Source organism: Trichomycterus rosablanca, chromosome 10, assembly GCF_030014385.1.
Source record: "Trichomycterus rosablanca isolate fTriRos1 chromosome 10, fTriRos1.hap1, whole genome shotgun sequence".
In the NCBI taxonomy this organism is placed as follows: Eukaryota; Metazoa; Chordata; class Actinopteri; order Siluriformes; family Trichomycteridae; genus Trichomycterus; species Trichomycterus rosablanca.
The window spans coordinates 21668507-21691754 of record NC_085997.1 but is presented as its reverse complement, the minus strand read 5'-3'; the positions used below and the strand labels follow the sequence as shown (position 1 = coordinate 21691754).

At 38.1% G+C, this 23248-nt stretch overlaps 1 protein-coding gene across 5 annotated transcripts in view; it reads right to left on the bottom strand.

The window, feature by feature from the left end:
• Window positions 1–23248, bottom strand: part of LOC134321844 (cadherin-18) — a 169603-nt gene that overhangs the window by 35605 nt on the left and 110750 nt on the right. For 4 of the 5 annotated variants that reach the window (XM_063003681.1, XM_063003682.1, XM_063003683.1 and 1 more), the window contains 3 exons: window positions 22878–23014; window positions 8634–8755; window positions 6583–6700 (listed from right to left, as the gene is read on the bottom strand). In XM_063003681.1, coding sequence (XP_062859751.1) covers window positions 6583–6700; window positions 8634–8755; window positions 22878–23014 — 377 coding nt within the window. Of the gene's footprint in view, window positions 1–6582; window positions 6701–8633; window positions 8756–22873; window positions 23015–23248 lie in introns of all 5 variants that reach the window. The other variant, XM_063003684.1, reaches the window with a different exon arrangement.

Genomic DNA, 23248 nt, shown 5'->3' with positions numbered 1-23248 from the left:
AGTGACAGCTACTGGCAGGAGTAATTATACAACAACAAATGTAATAGATTCTTACATTTTCTCACCACTGCACTTCCTCTGCACCTTCTTTGAAGACATTTTAATATAGAATTTTACAAAATATAAAGAAAACACCGAAAAAAACACTGTCCGCTGTCCGAATGTTTGCTCACTATATACAGGGGTTGGACAAAATAACTGAAACACCTGGTTTTAGACCACAATAATTTATTAGTATGGTGTAGGGCCTCCTTTTGCGGCCAATACAGCGTCAATTCGTCTTGGAAATGACATATACAAGTCCTGCACAGTGGTCAGAGGGATTTTAAGCCATTCTTCTTGCAGGATAGTGGCCAGGTCACTACGTGATGCTGGTGGAGGAAAACGTTTCCTGACTCGCTTCTCCAAAACACCCCAAAGTGGCTCAATAATATTTAGATCTGGTGACTGTGCAGGCCATGGGAGATGTTCAACTTCACTTTCATGTTCATCAAAACAATCTTTCACCAGTCTTGCTGTGTGTATTGGTGCATTGTCATCCTGATACACGGCACCGCCATTGGATGCACATGGTCCTCCAGAATGGTTCGGTAGTCCTTGGCAGTGACGCGCCCATCTAGCACAAGTATTGGGCCAAGGGAATGCCATGATATGGCAGCCCAAAACATCACTGATCCACCCCCATGCTTCACTCTGGGCATGCAACAGTCTGGGTGGTACGCTTCTTTGGGGCTTCTCCACACCGTAACTCTCCCGGATGTGGGGAAAACAGTAAAGGTGGACTCATCAGAGAACAATACATGTTTCACATTGTCCACAGCCCAAGATTTGCGCTCCTTGCACCATTGAAACCGACGTTTGGCATTGGCACGAGTGACCAAAGGTTTGGCTATAGCAGCCCGGGCGTGTATATCGACCCTGTGGAGCTCCCGACGGACAGTTCTGGTGGAAACAGGAGAGTTGAGGTGCACATTTAATTCTGCCGTGATTTGGGCAGCCGTGGTTTTATGTTTTTTGGATACAATCCGGGTTAGCACCCGAACATCCCTTTCAGACAGCTTCCTCTTGCGTCCACAGTTAATCCTGTTGGATGTGGTTTGTCCTTCTTGGTGGTATGCTGACATTACCCTGGATACCGTGGCTCTTGATACATCACAAAGACTTGCTGTCTTGGTCACAGATGCGCCAGCAAGACGTGCACCAACAATTTGTCCTCTTTTGAACTCTGGTATGTCACCCATAATGTTGTGTGCATTGCAATATTTTGAGCAAAACTGTGCTCTTACCCTGCTAATTGAACCTTCACACTCTGCTCTTACTGGTGCAATGTGCAATTAATGAAGATTGGCCACCAGACTGGTCTAATTTAGCCATGAAACCTCCCACACTAAAATGACAGGTGTTTCAGTTATTTTGTCCAACCCCTGTATATATATATATATATAGAGAGAGAGAGAGAGAGAGAGAGAGAAAGAGAGAGAGAGAGACATCTGAGTTAACTTGTTTGTGACGTGTTTCTCGAATTTCGGTTCGTAATCCAAAATTTGTTCGTACGTTAAGTTGAAAAAGATCGTTCATAACCCAAAATGTTTGTATGGTAAACCTTTCGTAACCCAAGGGTCCACTGTAAATAAATAAATAATCACTATGTATGAGCCTCTAAGTTTACATACACTGGCAGTTCTTTCTTCATAATCATTTAAATTCATAAGTGGCAGTGGTGGCTTATTTGTTAAGGTTCTGAACTAGTAATCAAAAGGTTGTCGGTTCAAGCCCCACCATCACCAAGTTGCCACTGTTGGGCTCCTGAGCAATGCCCTTAACCCTCAATTTCTTAAACTGCATTCAGTGTAAGCCACTTTGGGTAAACATGCCTCAAATGTAATATAATGTAAATAAGTAAGAGTTTGTTTGGCAGTATTTCATAAAAACGGATTATATTTACATGAAGACTCCTCAAAAAAGTGCTAAAACATGTAAGGTGGATACCCAGCTAAATAAGAAAAAGGCAAATACTGGATATTCTGTATTTACAGCCTCTAAGTTCTTTATAGTCATCTGAAAGGATTGCTTTCACATCCACACAATGCACTCTACAAGCTCTAGCACACCATGAAATGGACCACCAACAGGAACAACTGATAAGCTCTGTGCTTAGACTGGTAAACACATAGCATCCCAAAGGAGTGGGATTAGAGAGTCTGAGAAAAGGGAGAGAGTGTCAGAGAGAGTACACTTGGGTAAATGAAGTAACCTCCACGCTGGGAGTTCAAAAGGGAAAGAGCCAAAGTTATAAGGCTCTCAGCAATCCGACTATTTTATCCTTCATCAGTGTATCGATCGCCACCTCCATGCCTGTGTGTGGTTTATTCTTGCTTACTGCCTTTCCAAAGACAGGAAAAAATAAAACCTTAACATTTCCCTCTCCTGCAAATGGAATCCAAATGGCTTCCTGCACTAGAGTACATGTGCATTTACACGTGCAGCTGAGTGCACTGTTAGTGAACGCCTGACTGAGTGGGATTTGTTTTGGATGAGAAGGTGAGGTAAAGTTATTACAAGAATATGTCAGGCGTTTTAGTCCTGGATTAGTCATCTTTGTAATTTTTTACTAATTACAACATTAACAAGTCAATAAATAATGATCATTCTAATTCTGCATTAAAGTTTCTCCTCTGAATATACCACACGTTTGCCAAACAAGGAGTAATTGTTTGATTAATGATTGTTTAAATAATCTATTTACATGCTATGTCATGCTAACATTCAAATGTTAAGCTCACAATAACACTTTGCTTAATGTGTTTTAGGGCAGGGGTAGCTCAGCGGTTAAAGTACAGTACTAGTAATCAGAAGGTTGCTGGTTCAAGCCCCAACTCTGCCAGCTTGGCACTGTTGGGCCCATGAGCAAGGCTTTTAACTCTCAATTGCTTGCAAAGTATACTGTGAATTGTAAGTCACTTTGGATAAAGGCGTCTGCTAAATGCTTAAATTGTAAATGCAGTCAACAGAATGAAACAGGTGGGTAGCACTGTTGTCTCACAGCAAGAAGGTCCTGGGTTCGATTTCCAGGTGGAGCGGTCTGGGTCCTTTCTGTGTAGAGTTTGCATGTTCTCCCCGTGTCAGCTTGGGTCTCCTGCGGGAGCTCCAATTACCTCCCACAGTCCAAAGGCAGTCAGATTAAACGTAGATACTAAAATTGCCCTAGGTATGAGCGTGTGTGTGAATGTGTATGTATGTGTGTGTGTGTGTGTGTGTGTGTGGGTGTGTGTTTGCCCTGTGATGGACTGGCAACTTGTCCAGGGTCTTTTGTACCTTTGCCTAGTAAATTGGACCCAATGCGTCCCAGCACAGGATAAAACAGACAATGAATGAATGAATGACAATGACATTTGTGCGCGTACAATAAGCCAAACAGAATTAAGAAAAAAGAAGCTGCAGGGACACCATAACAGAAGGACACCATACAAACAGCTTTGTGCAGAGCTCTGTAGAACAAAATACACTGTCAATATTTTCAAAATGTTGAGACTGTAAACATGTCAGTTTTTTTGTGAATAAATATTAGCTTTTTTTGTCTGCTTTTTGCTACAAAATGCTCGTCAGATTAAAACCTGCTCTTCTCTATATTATATTCTCCAAAAACCTGTCCCTAATTCAGCCTTTGGAAGAGTATACTATATGCTACAAACACCCATTTTTTCAGTACATTATAATGCCCCCATACTGGGTCAACCAATAAAACTAGAACCACTGATTTATGTAGTGTGCAATAGAGATTAGTTGACTTTGATTAGCTGCATTTTTTTCTGTTCTTGCTTTACTGTGCTAATGCTAATGTCAGATACTTCAAGTTGTGTTGATGGACTTTTTTTTTAGCTATTTACACATATTAACTTTCCTGATAATAACCCAGAGACTTTATACTTATTGTTTTTGGTATCTTGGATTTTAATTTTGTTCTACAATCACACCTGTAAAACTGTTTAGGTTTTATTTACCTGCTCTACCTCTTTTTCCTCTACACTGCCCAACTTAGATATATGGTCTCTGTGTAAGAAGTATGGTGTTTGTGTGGGTATTAGCTTTAGGCAGGTGGCTCAGGAATAATTGGAGCAGGTGATCTCTTTCACAGTCATGATGAATGCACAGCCAAGACTAGAGCTCTAAGTATCCGTTTTTGGCACCCATTATAGATATTCACAGACCATTGGAAAGACAATAACAGTTGTTGTCTCCTAGTTTGAACATGCTTAAAGGTAGCTATCTGTGAGTAGCAAAATTGTTGTTGTTATTATTATTATTATTCTGCAGGACTGCCATATGTCATGAATAAAAATTGTGCAATGGAAAATGAAAGTGACAGTGAAGATAATAAATATGTATTTAGATTTACTCAGGATTTGCATTTGATTAAACTGATCTCAAGCTCTAGTATGTATGCCCTTATCTATTCTATAACAGAAGTTATTCTGTCTGAAAGTGACATTTGAGCAATGTCAAGGATTGTAAAGATTACATTGCTTTTTTATTTCACCTTAGCTCGAATTTACCACACTATAGATATAAAGTATAGCTCAATTCCTGTCCTTTATCAGATTTAAATGAATATACTGGACTCTAAATAGCAATGAGAAAGAAATATAAAAGATAATGTCCATTCCAGAAACCTGTTTGCAAATAATTACTAATTAGCACAGCCTATTCATAATTTAACTTCAACTGAGTACTGCATTGATTAAACTGCTACTGTAATTATATGTTTCACACCTTCATTTCTCAGCAGATTTAGCAAAATGTTACATATGCAAAAAGTAAAATATGCCCAACAACATCTGTGATTGTTGCAATTACAGTGTTAGGCATAATAAAAAATATTTAGTTTGTAATATAAAAAAATCAGAAAAAATTGGGACAGTATGGAATAAAAATGCAGTCTTCCTTACATTTACTTTGACTTTTATTTGATTGCAGACAGTTTAAACCTGAGATATTTCATGTTTTGTCTGCTCAACTTCATTTCATTTGTTAATATACCTTCATTCCTGAATTTCAGGCCTACAACACATTCTAAAAAAAGTTGGGACGAGGCAATTTAGGGCAGTAATGAGGTGAAAAAACTAAATAATGATGTGATTCCAAACATGTGATGTCAACAGGTGATTGTAATCATGGTTTGGTACAAAAGCAGCATCCAGGAAAGTCTTTGATGAGCAAAGATAATCTGAGGATCTCCAATTTGTCAACAAATGCGTGAGAAAATTATTAAAATATTTAAAAACAATGTACCTTAAAAAAAGATTGGAAGGGATTTGCATATTTCTCCCTCTACAGTGCATAATATCATTACACGATTTAAGGAATTGGGAGGAATTTCAGTGCATAAAGGCCAAGCTTAGCTTAAGCTGAACGCCTGTGATCTTCGATACCCCTTACACGGCACTGCATCAAGAACCGCCACTCAACAATAGCTGATATAACCACATGGGTGAGGGATTACTTTGGCAAACCTTTGTCAAGCACTACAATACAGAGTTACATACACAAATGCCACTGTGCAAAAGAAAGCCTTATGTTAACCATGTCTAGAAGCGGCGTTGACTTCTCTGGGCTTGTAGGCATCTAGGATGGATCATCACACAGTGGAAACGTGTATTGTGGTCAGATGAATCAGCATTCCAGGTCTTTTTTGGAAAAAAAAGCATTTTGGCCATGTAGAATTTAGCTCATAATCCAGTCATTTGATCTTATTACACAACTGGTAAACACTATTACTAATAGGGCTAAACTAGTAGAGCAAAACTAGTAGAGCTTAGAATTTTTACCATTAAGACCTAAGTAAGAATGTCTGTACTTTTATTTTTAAACATTGACTGTCAATTATTAAGGTTGAATCTATGATATGTAACAAATTTGCCTTTTATTATATATAAAATAATGTTGACCATTACTATTGATTAACAGATGTATGCTTGTTGACCACTTATAAGTATGATGTAATGTATGATGTAATATCATTATCTCATATAATGTGGAATCTAATAGCACTATACTCATACAATTCCTTAATTTTTAATTAATTAGTAAACACAAAAACTTTGTCAATAATTGTTTTTTAACCACAAACATGGTCGTGGTGTTCAAATCTTTGTTAGCTGGTGTTGGCTTAGCTTAGCATTAAGGTTTGGTTAGGTTCTTGTTTGTTTGTATGTCCTGTCTTGTGCAAACCTGTCTTGTGTCTTTTGTTATTATTAAAAGTTTTTTTATACATCTCTGTGTGTGTGTGTCCGCCCCCTCTTGTCATGTTAGCCCATTTGTTACAGTAATCAATAAAACGTCTTTCAAATTCTAAAATTCTTTTCCAAAAGAAAAATGTAGGCACAATTAATTCACTTTTTTCTTTTGTACATATATTTCCATGTCATTTCATTCTTCGTTAATGCTTCTTTGCTTTTTGTCTATTTTTATCCAAATAATCATTTATACAGTTACATCAAACATCAACATATATCTTTTCTCTCTCATTTCTCCTCCATATTTCTTTAATACAGCAAGCATTAGCAAAGCAATTGTATCGCATACCTTCATTGTCCCTTATAGTAAAGTTGGGATTAATCGGAATTCCTCCAGGTAAAGCAAAGTAAAATCTTTGTCCATTGGCAAAGTCATCCTTATCCACAGCAGTGATAGTCTGAATAACCTGTCAAAACCGGAATAAAAAAGAAGGGTTTATTTCCAAACACATGTTGCACATGCTGCAGAAAGTACATTTTAAATTATCTGTGGTCTCCAGTTAGTTCCCATCTTCAAGGAGGAAAAAAGTTAATTATAATCATTATAAGCAAAAAGCCAGCCTGCGTTCTCTCACATTATAAATTCTGCTCCCGTTTCTCTCATAACTATCTAGACTAAGAAGTCCCTTTAACTTAGATATGCTAATAGAAGCATGCTTATCAGTCCCAGCAGTTGTTTTTGGCCATCTGGTTGATGTAGAACTCCATAACAGTTCCTCTTTTTTATCTTTTGTTTCCCCATTCAACCTTTAAAATGTCTGTGGGCAGCATTTTAGCTGTTGGCTGCTGGACTGTTGGAGCTATATTGAGCTTTTTGGCTGCTAAAGTTAGATAAACCTTTGAGATGAGAGGTTACCGGTTGTTGCTAGTGGTTAGTAAGAGCTGATTATGGGTCAGTACATGGCTTCTGACTGTGACCAAGAGATCTCAGATTTAAGCCATGATCATGTCTCGACTGCCATTACAGAGTGCTGTTAGTGATCCTACAGTAAGTTAAGTATGCTTTTAGTCCATGACGGCCTCTCTGAATGTGTATGACTTAAATCCATATTAAATAAATAATCCATTGTTTTACAGTATGGTAGTAAAAGCATTCATAGCTCAATAATGTAACATAGATTAATACATTTTAATTATTAATTTTTTTTTTTTAAAGATTATCTCTTTTGTGTATTACTGCTTTTTTAAATGCATACCCACTATTATTAAACATAAAAGTGATATCCTAGAAGTGCAGAATTCTTTTACTCACAAGTAAATCACAGTTACTACAAAAATAAACACAACTGCCAACACAAACTGTCAGGGCTGAAGTCTGCATATCAGCTGTCACAAAATCATCAGAAAAATCTTATATACGTGTTACATTCACTTTAAAGAACATTGCAATGCAGTGCAAGAAGAAGTAAATATATATAGATATATACACTGATCAGGCATAACATTATTACCACTGACAGGTGAAGTGAATCACGGCACCTGTTAGTGGGTGGGATATATTAGGCAGCAAGTGAACATTTTATCCTCATAGTGTTAGAAGCAGGAAAAATGGGCAAGCGTAAGGATTTGAGCTAATTTGACAAGGGCCAAATTGTGATGGCTGGACGACTGGGTCAGAACTGCAGCTCTGGTGGGGTGTTCCCGGTCTGCAGTGGTCAGTATCTATCAGAAGTGTTCCAAGGAAAAAACAGTGGAAAACCAGCGACAGGGTCATGGGCGGCCAAGGTTCATTGATGCAAGTGGGGAGCGAAGGCCGGCCCAGGTGGTCCGATTCAACAGACGAGCTACTGTAGCTCAAATTGGTGAAGAAGTTAATGCTGGTTCTGATAGAAAGGTGACAGTTTACACAGTGCATCTAAGTTTGTTGCGTATGGGGCTGCATAGCCGCAGACCAGTCAGGGTGCCCATGCTGACCCCTGCCCACTGCCGAAAGCACCAACAATGGGCATGTGAGCATCGGAACCGGACCACAGAGCAATGGAAGAAGGTGGCCTGGTCTGATGAATCACGTTTTCTTATATATATATATATATATATACAGTATATATATATATTACCAGTTGTCACCACAACCAGTCACTAATTCCTACCACTGTCTGTAGGTCTGTAGGTAAAATCTAATCAACATTTTTTAAGGTAATGATGAATACACACAGTATGCCAACAATCATTTGAACTCATTTCAAAACATTTGAAAACAACATTGTGCACAAACTGTGAAAAACCCAATACTACTCTGACTTGCATGCAACATTTAATCACAGTTGTGAACTTAGTATGCAAACACGCGTGCTACGTGTACATGTGTGTGCATATATTAAAGACTTTATTGAGTCTTACCTGTCCTGCTCTTGTGCTTTCACAGATGATGATTTCTTCCTCTGTGTTGATTTCTGGTGAATTATCGTTAACATCCAGAACCTGTACTGTGACAGCAACATGACTCACGAGACTAGGATTACCTGTTAATAATATCAGAAAATTCAGTCTAAAATGATCTGTGGTAACATGAGTAAAAGTCGTTAAGAATAATGCACAATACAACTCTGGACAATGAGTCATTGAGTCTTTAATGTCTGACTGGAAAAAAAAAATCCCAATCTATAATGCTTCATTCATCTGTTCTTTATTTATTTATTCATCTAGCTTCCTTCATTGATTTTTCCTTATCAGGCTCACAGAAGACCGTCCTAAGTGTAAGATGGAAATAATACTCTGAAGCTGTGCACCACCCACACACATATTCTGCTGTGGTCTCGGTAATAACTCCAGCATTTGCTGACTTTTAGATTCTTTAAAATGGCTATATTGTCTTTGAGGTTAAAATGCTGAAGTGCTAATTTTTCAAAATATATATAAATACATGTATACTATATTTCCACTTTGGTTCCAGTTTACCCCATTTATCTCAAACTCCTGAAAACTTTAATAAGAAGGAGTGTCCACATAATTTTTAGCCATATGGACTATACATTTAATATAAAGGGAACTACATTATAGCCTCATAGCCTTGTGGAAGTATGAATGGATATTCAGTTATGTTTCACACACATACTGCAAATGTAATACGGATATAAATGCAAATACCTTTATTGTCATTGTACAAGTACAACGAGATTCAGTGTGCTCTACTTAGGAAATAAAAAAAATATTAATAATATATATATATATGTATATATATATATACAGTGTATCACAAAAGTGAGTACACCCCTCACATTTCTGCAGATATTTAAGTATATCTTTTCATGGGACAACACTGACAAAATGACACTTTGACACAATGAAAAGTAGTCTGTGTGCAGCTTATATAACAGTGTAAATTTATTCTTCCCTCAAAATAACTCAATATACAGCCATTAATGTCTAAACCACCGGCAACAAAAGTGAGTACACCCCTTAGTGAAAGTTCCTGAAGTGTCAATATTTTGTGTGGCCACCATTATTTCCCAGAACTGCCTTAACTCTCCTGGGCATGGAGTTTACCAGAGCTTCACAGGTTGCCACTGGAATGCTTTTCCACTCCTCCATGACGACATCACGGAGCTGGCGGATATTCGAGACTTTGCGCTCCTCCACCTTTCGCTTGAGGATGCCCCAAAGATGTTCTATTGGGTTTAGGTCTGGAGACATGCTTGGCCAGTCCATCACCTTTACCCTCAGCCTCTTCAATAAAGCAGTGGTCGTCTTAGAGGTGTGTTTGGGGTCATTATCATGCTGGAACACTGCCCTGCGACCCAGTTTCCGGAGGGAGGGGATCATGCTCTGCTTCAGTATTTCACAGTACATATTGGAGTTCATGTGTCCCTCAATGAAATGTAACTCCCCAACACCTGCTGCACTCATGCAGCCCCAGACCATGGCATTCGCACCACCATGCTTGACTGTAGGCATGACACACTTATCTTTGTACTCCTCACCTGATTGCCGCCACACATGCTTGAGACCATCTGAACCAAACAAATTAATCTTGGTCTCATCAGACCATAGGACATGGTTCCAGTAATCCATGTCCTTTGTTGACATGTCTTCAGCAAACTGTTTGCGGGCTTTCTTGTGTAGAGACTTCAGAAGAGGCTTCCTTCTGGGGTGACAGCCATGCAGACCAATTTGATGTAGTGTGCGGCGTATGGTCTGAGCACTGACAGGCTGACCCCCCACCTTTTCAATCTCTGCAGCAATGCTGACAGCACTCCTGCGCCTATCTTTCAAAGACAGCAGTTGGATGTGACGCTGAGCACGTGCACTCAGCTTCTTTGGACGACCAACGCGAGGTCTGTTCTGAGTGGACCCTGCTTTTTTAAAACGCTGGATGATCTTGGCCACTGTGCTGCAGCTCAGTTTTAGGGTGTTGGCAATCTTCTTGTAGCCTTGGCCATCTTCATGTAGCGCAACAATTCGTCTTTTAAGATCCTCAGAGAGTTCTTTGCCATGAGGTGCCATGTTGGAACTTTCAGTGACCAGTATGAGAGAGTGTGAGAGCTGTACTACTAAATTGAACACACCTGCTCCCTATGCACACCTGAGACCTAGTAACACTAACGAGTCACATGACATTTTGGAGGGAAAATGACAAGCAGTGCTCAATTTGGACATTTAGGGGTGTAGTCTCTTAGGGGTGTACTCACTTTTGTTGCCGGTGGTTTAGACATTAATGGCTGTATATTGAGTTATTTTGAGGGAAGAATAAATTTACACTGTTATATAAGCTGCACACAGACTACTTTTCATTGTGTCAAAGTGTCATTTTGTCAGTGTTGTCCCATGAAAAGAACATATCTGCAGAAATGTGAGGGGTGTACTCACTTTTGTGATACACTGTATATATATATATATATATATATATATATATATATATATATATATATATATATATATATATATATATATATATTTAACGTCCTGTGACCACTGGTGAAGGTCTAAAAGATGACCAACTCAAACAGCAGCAGTAGATGAGCGATCATCTCTGACTACATCTACAAGGTGGACCAACTAGGTAGGAGTGTCTAATAGAGTGGACAGTGAGTGGACACGGTATTTAAAAACTCCAGCAGCGCTGCTGTGTCTGACCACTCATACCAGCACAACACACACTAACACACCACCACCATGTCAGTGTCACTGCAGTGCTGAGAATCATCCACCACCTAAATAATACCTGCTCTGTGGTGGTCCTGTGGTGGTCCTGACAATAGAAGAACAGGGTGAAAGCCGGCTAAAAAGGTATGCAGAGAAATAGATGGACTACAGTCAGTAATTGTAGAGGTACAAAGTGCTTCTATATGGTAAGTGTAGATGATAAAATGGACAATGTTTGTAGAAATCAGGAGGTGGTTTTAATGTTATGGCTGATCGGTGTATGTACAGTATAAGTGTGCAAATGAGAGTATGTGCATATGAGGTAGTAATAGAGGATCCCAGAAGTAGATAGTAAAACTATGAACATTGTAATGTATGTAATTATTTCCCCTTAGGTGCTTTGTGCAATTGTTTTTTCTCCTATGTGCTGTCCTAATTTTCATCCTGGCTTTTCTTCCTGGCTTTTTTTTTTTCTTATTTAAGGTTCTTTACTGTTTTGTCTGTTTTATGGTCCCTATGTCCTGCTTTTGCCCTATACCTGTTTATTGTTTTGTGCTTATTATTTTTCTTACTTCATGTGATTTAACCTGCACTGTTAACTTAGTCAATAATTCCTGGATTCACACTATTAAACATTATAAAGCTGATCTTCTGCACTTGTTGTTAGGGTTCCGGTGACGTCTGGTGAACGAAGGTCTGCTTCCCAGCGTCGTCGGCGTTACAGAACACCAGTAACCAACCCTTAAGTACCTACTAATTAGTGCTGACAGCCTGCAGCTGAGCCTGCTCTATTTAAGCAGCATCAGTCTGCCTGCAGGTTGTCGCACCTTTTGTTTTTTTTGGTTGGCATTGGTTGTGTTAACATTGCACTGTTTTTTAGGGCAAAGACGGTACCCCGGGCGTTACAAGGACGGTCGGGTGAGTAAGTCGCAAGGCTGAGGTAGTCAGGGCTTTTATTTTTCCATAGGGACAGTTGGTGCGATTGTCACGCAGCCCACGTGCTGCTTTTGTTGGTGAAAGCGCTGTTTTCCGTCCTGTAGTGTTAGCAGGCGGCTAACGGCTAATTCTAAGCTGTCTTTGTAGGCAGCTTTATTACCGCTAAAGCCAGGACATTCTCTAGTGCTGGATTAGTAAAGCGCTTAGAGCGCTCACCTTGAGTCCAGGCGATCCGGGTTCGAATCTGCCCTGAGCGTATAATTTGACTTTCCTTAGGCGCGCCTTATCTGTGTTCCTGCTCTGTTTGTGTGTAACTACTGGTTAGAGTAGTGGTAGGCTCGCACGCTACGGAGCCAGCAACCTCGGTTTGAGGCTCGCACCTTTAATTTGCTGTTTTTCATTTCTGTCGTTTCCTAGGTTCCAGTGAGTCAACGCCAGATCGGAACTTCTCCGATTCTCTTTTGTTTCTCGTTTGGGTTTTTTAATTATATTGTGTTTTTATTTAAGTTTTTAATTTTTTATTTAAGTTGCAAAAAGCAACTTTAACTCTGCATCTTGGGTCCGACTCCTTTCATTCTAACACTTTTTTAAAAATGCATTTTCTCCCCTTTTTCTCCCAATTTTAGCATGTCCAATTTTTACCCAATTGTGTTATACTTCCTCTCTACTGGTGTTGACCCCGCCCTGATTGAGGAGAGCGAACTGACACACACCCCGTCCGACACGTGAGCAGTAGCCGACTGCATCTTTTCACCTGCACGAGGTGAGTTCATATGCGATCAGCCCTGTGCTCAGAGAGACACACCCTGACCAGCATTAGTCCTCTCAGTTATAAGGTTCCTATCCGGCTCCCTCCTTGGATGAACAACAGCCAAACATTGTTCATATAGCCGCCCAGCCCAGCCGGATGGCAGAGCTGAGATTCAATACAATGTATTTGAGATCCCAGCTCTGGTGTGCTAGCGTATTTTTACTAGTCTACGTATATCTATTTTAACATGAAGTAGTTTTAATGCAAAGAAGTATTGATTTAAAATGAAACAAAAGCTCTCTACTGTATTACATAAACCTGAAACTAATCCCACTTCATTTATTTACAAGTGAAACTGATATATTTTGTAAAAAAAAAACATTTCCAAATCGAAGACATGAAAATATTAAAAAATAATTTCCTGCAATTCATTAAATGAATGTTCTTCCCAGAATACATAAATCCACAGAACATCTTTCATGACTTCATGTTGTGCCAATCTTATAGAGCCTATTTCACATTTTCCGGGTGTTACAACACTGTAGATGGCAGAACACTTTCCTCTTATTTGTTGGACATGGATGATTTCACTCAACAACTTACAGAGATCAAAACTGAAGTGCCAATTATGGTCTTGGAAGTTTTTCCTTTGAAATATTTTCTGCTTGTTATGATCTTCACAGAAAGCCTATAAGCCCATTTTGTTAATTTTAATAGAGATGCTTTATTAAATAACTATGAATAACTAATTATGAATGCTATAAAAAACTAAATTATGTCCTGTGATTATTAACGTATATAAGTTAACATGGAATACATTTATATAATTGTTATTTTTACTTAAATATTAAATTTTTCTTTATTTAATTGGAATATTATTTACACATCAACAACTGAAAAGTATTAAGCTCTCATCCAGTTTTTTTTTAAATGTATTTTCGCCCCATTTTTCCTCCCAATTTAGCGCAGTCAGTTTGTAATTTCCGACACGTGCACAGCCCTCCTCTTCTCGCCCCTGCATTCTGCACACGTGCCTCTTTCGCCAATCACTGTCCCTACACAGCGTATGAAGACCCACCCTTCCACCTGGCAGATATGGTGGCCAATTATCTGCTGCAGGCACTGGCAATTATGCCCGCCAGATGGCACCCAGCTGACTGGTGACAACGCCAAGTTTCGAACCGAGGAGTTCAGAATCTCGGCGCTGGTGTGCTAGCGGAATATCCCGCTGCACCACCTAGGCACTCTGAGGCATCCAGTTTAACCAGAACCAGAAGATTATATCCTACACATGGATGTATAAGCAGCCAACCTTCTTTTTTCTATTGATCACAATGAGGCATACTAATCTTGAGCCATTGTTAGATTAGGTTGATGCAGTATGAGCCCCTCATCAAGTGTGTTGGGCTGCAGGTTGAGATTGCATAAGCAATTATACAAAAAGACACATTGGCTGACTCTTCTGCATAGATTTCTGCATAGAATTGTGTGTAAGCCATAACCCTGTCATACTGATAGATAATCGGGTGAAAATTTGCATTCCATAGATTAAATCGTTCAAACAAAATTCAACTAACAATTCAATAAATAAATTTTATCCACATACATATATTTACTTGTGAATTTTCTGGTAGCTGTCATAATATGTGATAATATGTCATTGGTCATTATAGTTTGTCAGATGTTATAACATTAATGTTAACACAATCAGTAATTGTTCTGGTAGATGTCATAATATGTGGTGTCATTAAAGCTCATGTTACATGCTAAGACACTGTTATGATATTACATATTATGACATGTGTCAGCTGTTATACCTGATTTTGGTAAAATGGCATTGATATATTTAACCAAACATGTCTGACAGTTTTATGACATGCTTATGTCAGGTTTATGATGAATAAGTTGTCACATCAAATAAACACTGTGTTTTTTTGCATCCCCCCTTTCCTAATTGCAGATTTTCATTTTTGATTCTTGTATACCTATCATTTTCTCTCTTGTTTGGCTTGTCTTTGTTAAGTATTTTAAAAAGATTATGCAGGAATAATATTTTAAGCATTCCGTTTCCTTGTTTTGTGAACTGCTCACTATTATGTCCCTTTCTTTCAGTTTTAACTAAAGAATCTGGCAGCGACAGTGTAGAACGATACAATACTTCTTTTTGGCAGGTTTGCTGAATGGTGCAGCCATTTGTCTAAGAAAAATGTTCTGCCTGTACCTCCACCTCTGTTTTACCCTGCATACAAATATTGTACTATTATGATTATTATTATATTATAGCAGATGCTGTTAGTCAACAGCGTGGTCTATAACATAATAAATGCCTGTTTGCTGATGTATCATCTGCGGAGGTGGCATATGCAGACAGAATTGTATATACTGAACCACAATAAACATTTCTGGAATGATCGATTACAAGCCAGGCTTATTTGGCCAACATCACAAGACTGGCCTCACAAATATTGTTTTGACTGAATGGACCCAAATACCCCGAGACACACTCCAAAATTTAGTAAAAAAGCCTTTCCAGACGATTGAAGGTTGTTATAGCTGTTTGGGGCAACTTTGTTGTTTATGAGTTTGGAATGTGATGTCCAACACATGCACGGTCAGAAATAAACAAATTTTTGACCACACATCATATTTTATGCTCCAATAAGTATACCAAATGTTAAGAAATTAGAGTTTTTGCAAGTCACCCTCTCAGTAGTAGGGATAAGAATTAATATATTGCTTAAATGTGTTTTATTTTGCTAACTCAGATGTAACATTTATCCATACGTTTACATTTTTAGCATTTAGCATTTACACTTTTATTCAAAGCAACTTACAGTACTGAGACAGTATATTATCTAAGCAATTTATGGTTAAGGGCCTTGTTCAAGGGCCAAACAGTGGCAACCTGACCGTGGTGGGGCTTGAACCAGCAACCTTTTGATTAACAGTCCCTAACCGCTAGGCTACAACTGCCCCTAGTTGATTTTAAAACTCTATATTAGACTAAGTGCAATTTATTTGCCATGCTTTAAACTGAAAATTGATAATAACTGGGCTGCTCTTTGTTTTGAATAAAAATAAATAAATAAATGCACGATGGCACAGAGGCGAAATAGATAGTGCTGTTGCCTCACAGCAAGAAGGGCCTGGGGTTCATTTCCCCAGTCTGGCGGACAGGGTCCTTTCCATATGAACTTTGCATGGTATGTGTGTGTGTGTGTGTGTGTGTGCTTCTGCCCTGAGATGGACTGGCGACCTGTCCACGACGTGTTTCCTACGTTTCATCAAATGAATTAAGACCCTCCATGACCATGACCAGGATAAAGCGGTGGTGACAGTGTGTGAATGATATTAGTAAAATTTAAAAGGCACTGACACTTTACTTTACAGGGATGTATGACACATACATAAGCCATGCATGATATGAGAGTGAACATTAACCCACATAAACATTAATGAGAGCTTATTTCAAAAGGCACCTGCTGTCATAAAAACTTTATTGAGTTAAATTTAATGTCAAAGAAACACTTTACTTAAACACTTTGTCATAACACTGACGTGAGCGTGTCTTAAATGTCTCATGCCAAATGTCACATGTTATTATGAGAGTTTATATCACTCACATTTTTTTAATGATTGTTACAATATGGTAACATAATATTAGTGTTGATAAAATAATTACAGATACTGTTCAAGTATCTGCCATTAATAGCTGCCATTAATTGTGATATCACTGAAGCTTGTCATTGCTAAAAATATATACAGTATATATGTATATATATGTATGTGCTATATGTATATATAACTACAGCTGTCATAACAGTTACAGACCCTGTTATGCTATCTAGAATTAATTGTTAGGACACATAGCATTGTCATGGCTACACATTTGTATATGAGTTTACCTTTTTACCTTAGTGAATTTTAATACTGCAAAGCAAACATATTGGCTAAATTTCACTATCAGAAAATTCTTTAAAATATATGTTAAATTATTCACGAGCTGGAAAATAAGGCTATGAAGTAGGGCAATGAATTTAGAAGCAATCAACAAAAGCAAGTTTATCTGAATAGCTTCATGATTAGAACACAATAGAGAAGCCATGAAAGACCCTAAACTGTTACAAGCGTGGTTACCTCTGAGGCAGCAGATGTAAACCTGTTGTTCAGGAGATAATGGATTTGGACCCAAGTGCCAAACTTAACCAAGGGGAAACGTAAAAACAACCAATAAATCCAATTAACAGAAATCAAAAAGGTAATAGCCCAAAGCAAGGCTCAAATAGGAGCAATAGAATGTTGATGCCAAGTACTCTACTGAACATACTACAAGGTGGGTAATTAACAGTGTGGAAAACTGTGCTTACAATAAAATCTGAGTTTCTAAATGCTGACAATTAGAGTTCAAAACTGAAATTAGAAAAAAAGCAGAAAAGTTTTGTCTTTTTATGTATTTAATAAGTATTTACTATTTTATAAGTTTAATTAATAAATAATTTAATTATTTATTTACTTATTCTTTCTTGGATTCATTTATTTGGTGTTGTATGTTCTTGCTGTATCCTCCCTATGTCCATTCATTTTTTTTTATTTTTTTTTTGTCACTGTCTGGGATGGAGTTGTAAATAATTAATTCATTTACAGTGGTACCTTGAAACTCAAGGTCAATTGGTTCTGGGAGTTGAGTTTTAAGTTTTTTTTTTTTTTTTCATAAGGGTGTATGGGAAAGCTGTTAATGCGTTCCATGGTCCCGAGGAACTGCATATATTTTAGTCTAATGTAAAATAATGAGGTTGTTTTTGACACTTATACACTAAAATAATTGTGAAAGAAAAGAATACAAATAAAATATGCACTTTACCTTTACTTCTTTATTGTTTTCTTATGCTTCTTAATTGTGGAGATGCTTGATCTTGGAATACCGTATTCCATTCAGTAAAGACACATTCACAAAACAACGAGCGAGGAATTTCATTAGTGGAGAGAGCTTATGAGCAGTAATAATTAAGAGAGGTTTAGTGTTTTTATGCTGTCTATGATGACATTTCACCACTGAAATCAAACACTGAAGAAAGTGACTGTTCATTGTTAATTTGAAATTAAACAATTAATAATAATAATAATAATAATAATAATAATAATAATAATAATAATAATAAAAACAAACTGAACATGTTGAGTTTAAGGAAAACGTTGAGTTTAAGGGTACAAATTTCATTTTGAGTTTAGGGGACGTTAAGTTACAAGGCACCACTGTATTTATTTTTGAAGACAACAAACCCGGAAACTGCTTAAAGGAGTTACAGTTCAGCCTAGCAAAAGGCATAGACTCAGCACTAAGCTAATTTATCGGAATGTAACAACAGCTCATGTAAAACAAATGAGCACTAATGATAGTTTGAACTGTATTTCTCAAAAAAAAAAAGAAATGTCATTTAGTACTTGTGTCATTTAGTACTTTCTGCATGTCATATGTCACAAAAACAAATAATAGTTTATGCAATAAATAATATAATTAGGCATATTTAATGTGTGCAGGTACATTGTTACACACACCTGTATACGCTTTGCAAAAATATTATTGTAAATAAAGTCTTTAAATCAGCCACCCATCATTCCCACAGCGACTAAGAACACCATGCCAATTGAAGTTACAAACTCATTTTTGCCCACTTTAACCCCCAAACCATATGGATGGCATTTGCCAGCAGACATAATGAACATGTGCACTTCAAATTTTTCAATTCCAGACGCAGCAATTCTGTGCTAGTGGTTTTTTTACTGCCCGACAGCGGAATATCATTACCAGAGTAGACTATGCTATTAGTGAATCATTAGTAGTGGGTGAAGGCTGGGGAAGAAGGTAATTGCTTAGATAAGATCTACAGCTGAAGAGCGGTGCCGATCGACTCATATCAGCCATGAGGATAGACTGTGATTTGTGGCATCTTTTTTTGGGAGTTGACCTGAAAATGGTGTTAATTTACTGGCAGTAACTTGTCAGGCAAATACTGATGCACAAAATCAAACATTCTTTCACAAATTTGTTTTCAGACTTCACATAAAAAAAGAGTGTAAAATAGTATTCAGTGGTCACAGCGGTTTCATGCCTCAAATCATGTCTGGTTTTTAGTCAAAGTAAATCACTATGTCATAATAAAACAGATGTAAATTAAAGGGTTTCTGTTTTAGTTCCCAAAAGAGAGGAAATTCAACCAGCTGAATACTTCTACCCTTTACAACTTATCCTCCCAAACCTCCCCTGGCTTCCTATAAAATACCACATCAACTTCAAAATCCTTCTGCTTACCTACAAATCCCTCAATGACCTTGTCCTTCCAATCTATATAACCTTTTTCTCTTTTTTAAACTCACACATTCCCCTAGGTCATGTCTGGTGGTCTGCTTACCATTCCCTTATCAAACCTTTACAGCCTTCTTGACCAAGCCTTATTCAGAATAGCAACTCGCAAATTGTACTCTAATTTAATCATACTCACTTTCCACATTTCAATTTAATCTAATGCTCTCCCAAAGTAACCATCTCTTACTAACATAACAAGCCTGTTTCATTTTTATCATTATTTGTTGTCTTCTTCTATCGTCTATTGCTTCTATTGAGGTAGAAGTTTGAAGTGTTTGCAGCAATACATTTTAATTGGGTTTGCTCACATGGCACAAATACATTAACACTAAAATATTGCTTTAACACAATGTCAAAGAACTGTGACAATATATTATGAATGTCAATAGGAAAACTGCCACTGCTAGGGCTAGCTGGGTACAATCGACCATTTCTAGTTGCCTTCCCTAAAGCTGTTTAGTAATTGACTTTTATATATATATATATATTATATATATAATAATAATTATTTTATTTTTTTTGCTGAGAACAAAAACAATTTACTACTGCTAAGACCAAAGACTGCTAAAAAGGTTTTGTAAATGATGACATGACATAATAGTGTGTTCATAGGTATCTTTTTAAAAATATTACTGTATAATCTAACATTGGGCATTGATATTGAAATATACTGCTCACAAAAATTAGGGGATATTTCAAAATGAATATGAAGCGATAAAAAAAGAAGGACTGGCCTTCACGTTCTCCAGACCTGAATCCCATTGAACATGCTTGGGATGCACTGGGTAGATGTCTGGCAAACCGTCCGATGCCTCCCACAACACTTCTTGAGCTGGAAGTTGCCCTGGATTAATTGGCAGAGGATCCCACAAGAACTGCTGGACAATCTGATCCTGTCCATGCCCCCATCGCTGTCAGTGTGTTTTGGCAGTCTTGGGTGACCATACACCCTACTGAACAGTCAATGTGTGGCACTCTCGTTTAGTTTGACATGCTTCTGTTCACCGCCACCAATATGTCATTTGCTACTCAATCACGATAATTGAGTTTGCATCTCATTTGCATAATCGAACAACTTTCTTGACTTATCGTTTGCTTTTCTGATGTTCTTGTTTAATAAATAAAAATCAAATGCTTCTTTTTTTATCGCTTCATATTCATTCCTAATTTTTGTGAGCAGTGTAGTTTAATAATCTTATTAAAGTTAAAGATCTTATAAGACCACTAAAAGCACACAGTGTAAACTTGATTTAAGTCACTGTTATTTTGTTTAGCTAATAAAGAGTTAACTGCCTATTTCTATTTTGTCATACTTATTAACATTTAAGGTCAACAAATTACTTACACTGGTAAGCAACACATACACGCCAACCAGGCACAACATTACGAACACATGCTCTTCATCATGGCAGCAAGTGAACATTTTATCCTCAAAGTTGATGTGTTAGAAGCAGGAAAAATGGGCAAGCGTAAGGATTTGAGCGAGTTTGACGAGGGCCAAATTGTGATGGCTAGACTACTAGGTTAGAACATCTCCAAAACTGCAGCTCTTGTGGGGTGTTCCTGGTCTGCAGTGATCAGTATCTATCAAAAGTGGTCCTAGAAAGGAACAGTGGTAAACTGGCGACAGGGTCATGGGTGGCCAGGGCTTATTGATGCACGTGGGGAGCGAAGGCTGGCTCGTGTGGTCCGATCCAACAGACGAGCTACTGTAGCTCAAATTGCTGAAGAAGTTAATGCTGATACTGATTGAAAGGTGTCAGACTCCATACCTCGATGGGTCAGGGCGGTTTTGGCAGCAAAAGGGAGACCAACACAATATTAGGAAGGTGGTCATAATGTTAAAACAGTTATATGTAGACTATTGCCACAGCTTCAGTGATTCCCTCACCAACAATTGCCTCTTTCCTTGTTACTTAATGCTTAAAAACATCAATTCACACTAAAACACAGACAACATAACCAAAAATAGCAGTCTACAAACTCTTTAGAAGCCTTATTTGTAACTGCTTTCTTAGAGAGATTTTCCATTGCCGATATCTGCCTGCCACCCTAGGCAGATGTAAGTCTCTATACATAGAATACTACAAAGGCAGAAGCACTATAACATGGGCTCCAGGGCCATATAAAGCCCTATAATAGGGTGAGTACACTGCCTTACAAGTTTTGACAGTCATACAGTATTTAGTTTAATAGCTAGATGATTACAAGTGGGGCATTTACTGCTTAAGCTTGGAGCTATGTATTGACTGGAGAAGGGTATTATCTAAAAGCAACGATATTACATCTGACCATTACAGTTACTGTTAAGTGTCATTATTGTTGTTTTTTAAACTACTGGACCAACCTGCAAACACCTCCCTGTAAACTGGCTTATGATAATGACAAATCAACAATGCTTTATAGAATATGTAATAGTTTATACTGTTTTCACAGTGTTAAAGCCATGTTCTTTTTCCCTTTAGTTAAAACATCTAACCAATAAAGAAATAAGGATTTAACAGCATTATATCATACAATGTACGAGGGATCTTCAAAAAGTTTCCGCATTTTTATATTTTTGTTGGAAACTGTGAGGGCGGGAGGAGTAGTAATAGGTCGTGTCTAAGAGACTGAGAGAGGCCGCTCAGGTGGCGCAGCGGTAAAAAGACATGCTGCAACCAGAGCTGGATTCCAGATACACCGTATCGAATCCAGCTCTGCTTCATCGGTTCAAAGCTGGGCGGCTGTATGAGCAACGATTGGCCGGTTGCTCAATTGGGGGGTGGGACAAAGAACCGGATGTGGGTCTCTCTCTGTCAGAATGCGATTACGACCTCTGCTGGCTGATTAGAGGCGCCTGCACAGGGATGAGGAACAGTGCCCTTAGGGTGTGTCTCTCCGCATGCAACGCTGGGTGGCGCCAAACTCATCAATGTGTGGGTGGCAAAGATGCATCTGGCTGCTGCCCAGATATGGGTTAGCTTCGATCTCCTCGGTCAGGGCAGAGTTCGGCATAGACAGAGAGGAAGCACGATGCAAATTGAACAATTGGCTGCGCTAAAGGGGGAGAAAAAGGAAAAAAAAAAAAAAAAAAGAGACTGAGAGAGAGTTTATAGTCCGGATTTAGCTCCATCTAATTTCCACCTTTTTTGGACCGTTTAAAGAAGCTTTAAGGGGAAGAAGATTTTCATGTGATGATAATGTGAAAGCCGCGGTGCATCAGTGGCTATGCGCTCAACCAAAACCATTTTTTGCTGATGGCATTAAAAAGTAGGTACGACAAAAAAAAACAAAAAAACATTGGAAGGTGACCATGTAGAAAAGTGATGTAATTTGTTTTTGAAATTCTTAATAAATAGAGTTTAAAAAGTGCAGAACATTTTTTGAAGAAACCTCTTCTTATAGAACACCATGGCTTCTTGCTATTTATTTAGCTGCCTGTCCAATTGAAATCACATGTGGTACCCACCTTCCTCTGTTGCCATGACAGTGATGTTGTGCCAGGATATGTCCTCTCGATCCAGAAGTCTCGTTGTTCTAATTACTCCGCTGATAGGCTCAATGTCAAAATAGCTCTCATCATCGTTGCTTTGCTCAATGAAATACCTAGAGTCAAGACACACAGACAGAAAGAGAGAGAGAAACAGAGAGAGAGAGAGAGAGAGAGAGGAAGAGAGTTAATATTGCATGAATTCCTCTATTGCAGTCCTCACCTTTCTCTGTACAGCAATAAAATCACTTTACTGATATCTATGATACTGGCAGTGTGCCAGCGTGTTTACAGGCTTAATAATTGAGAATCTGTTCACTTCCCACATAGCTGAGTGGACAATCATTGCA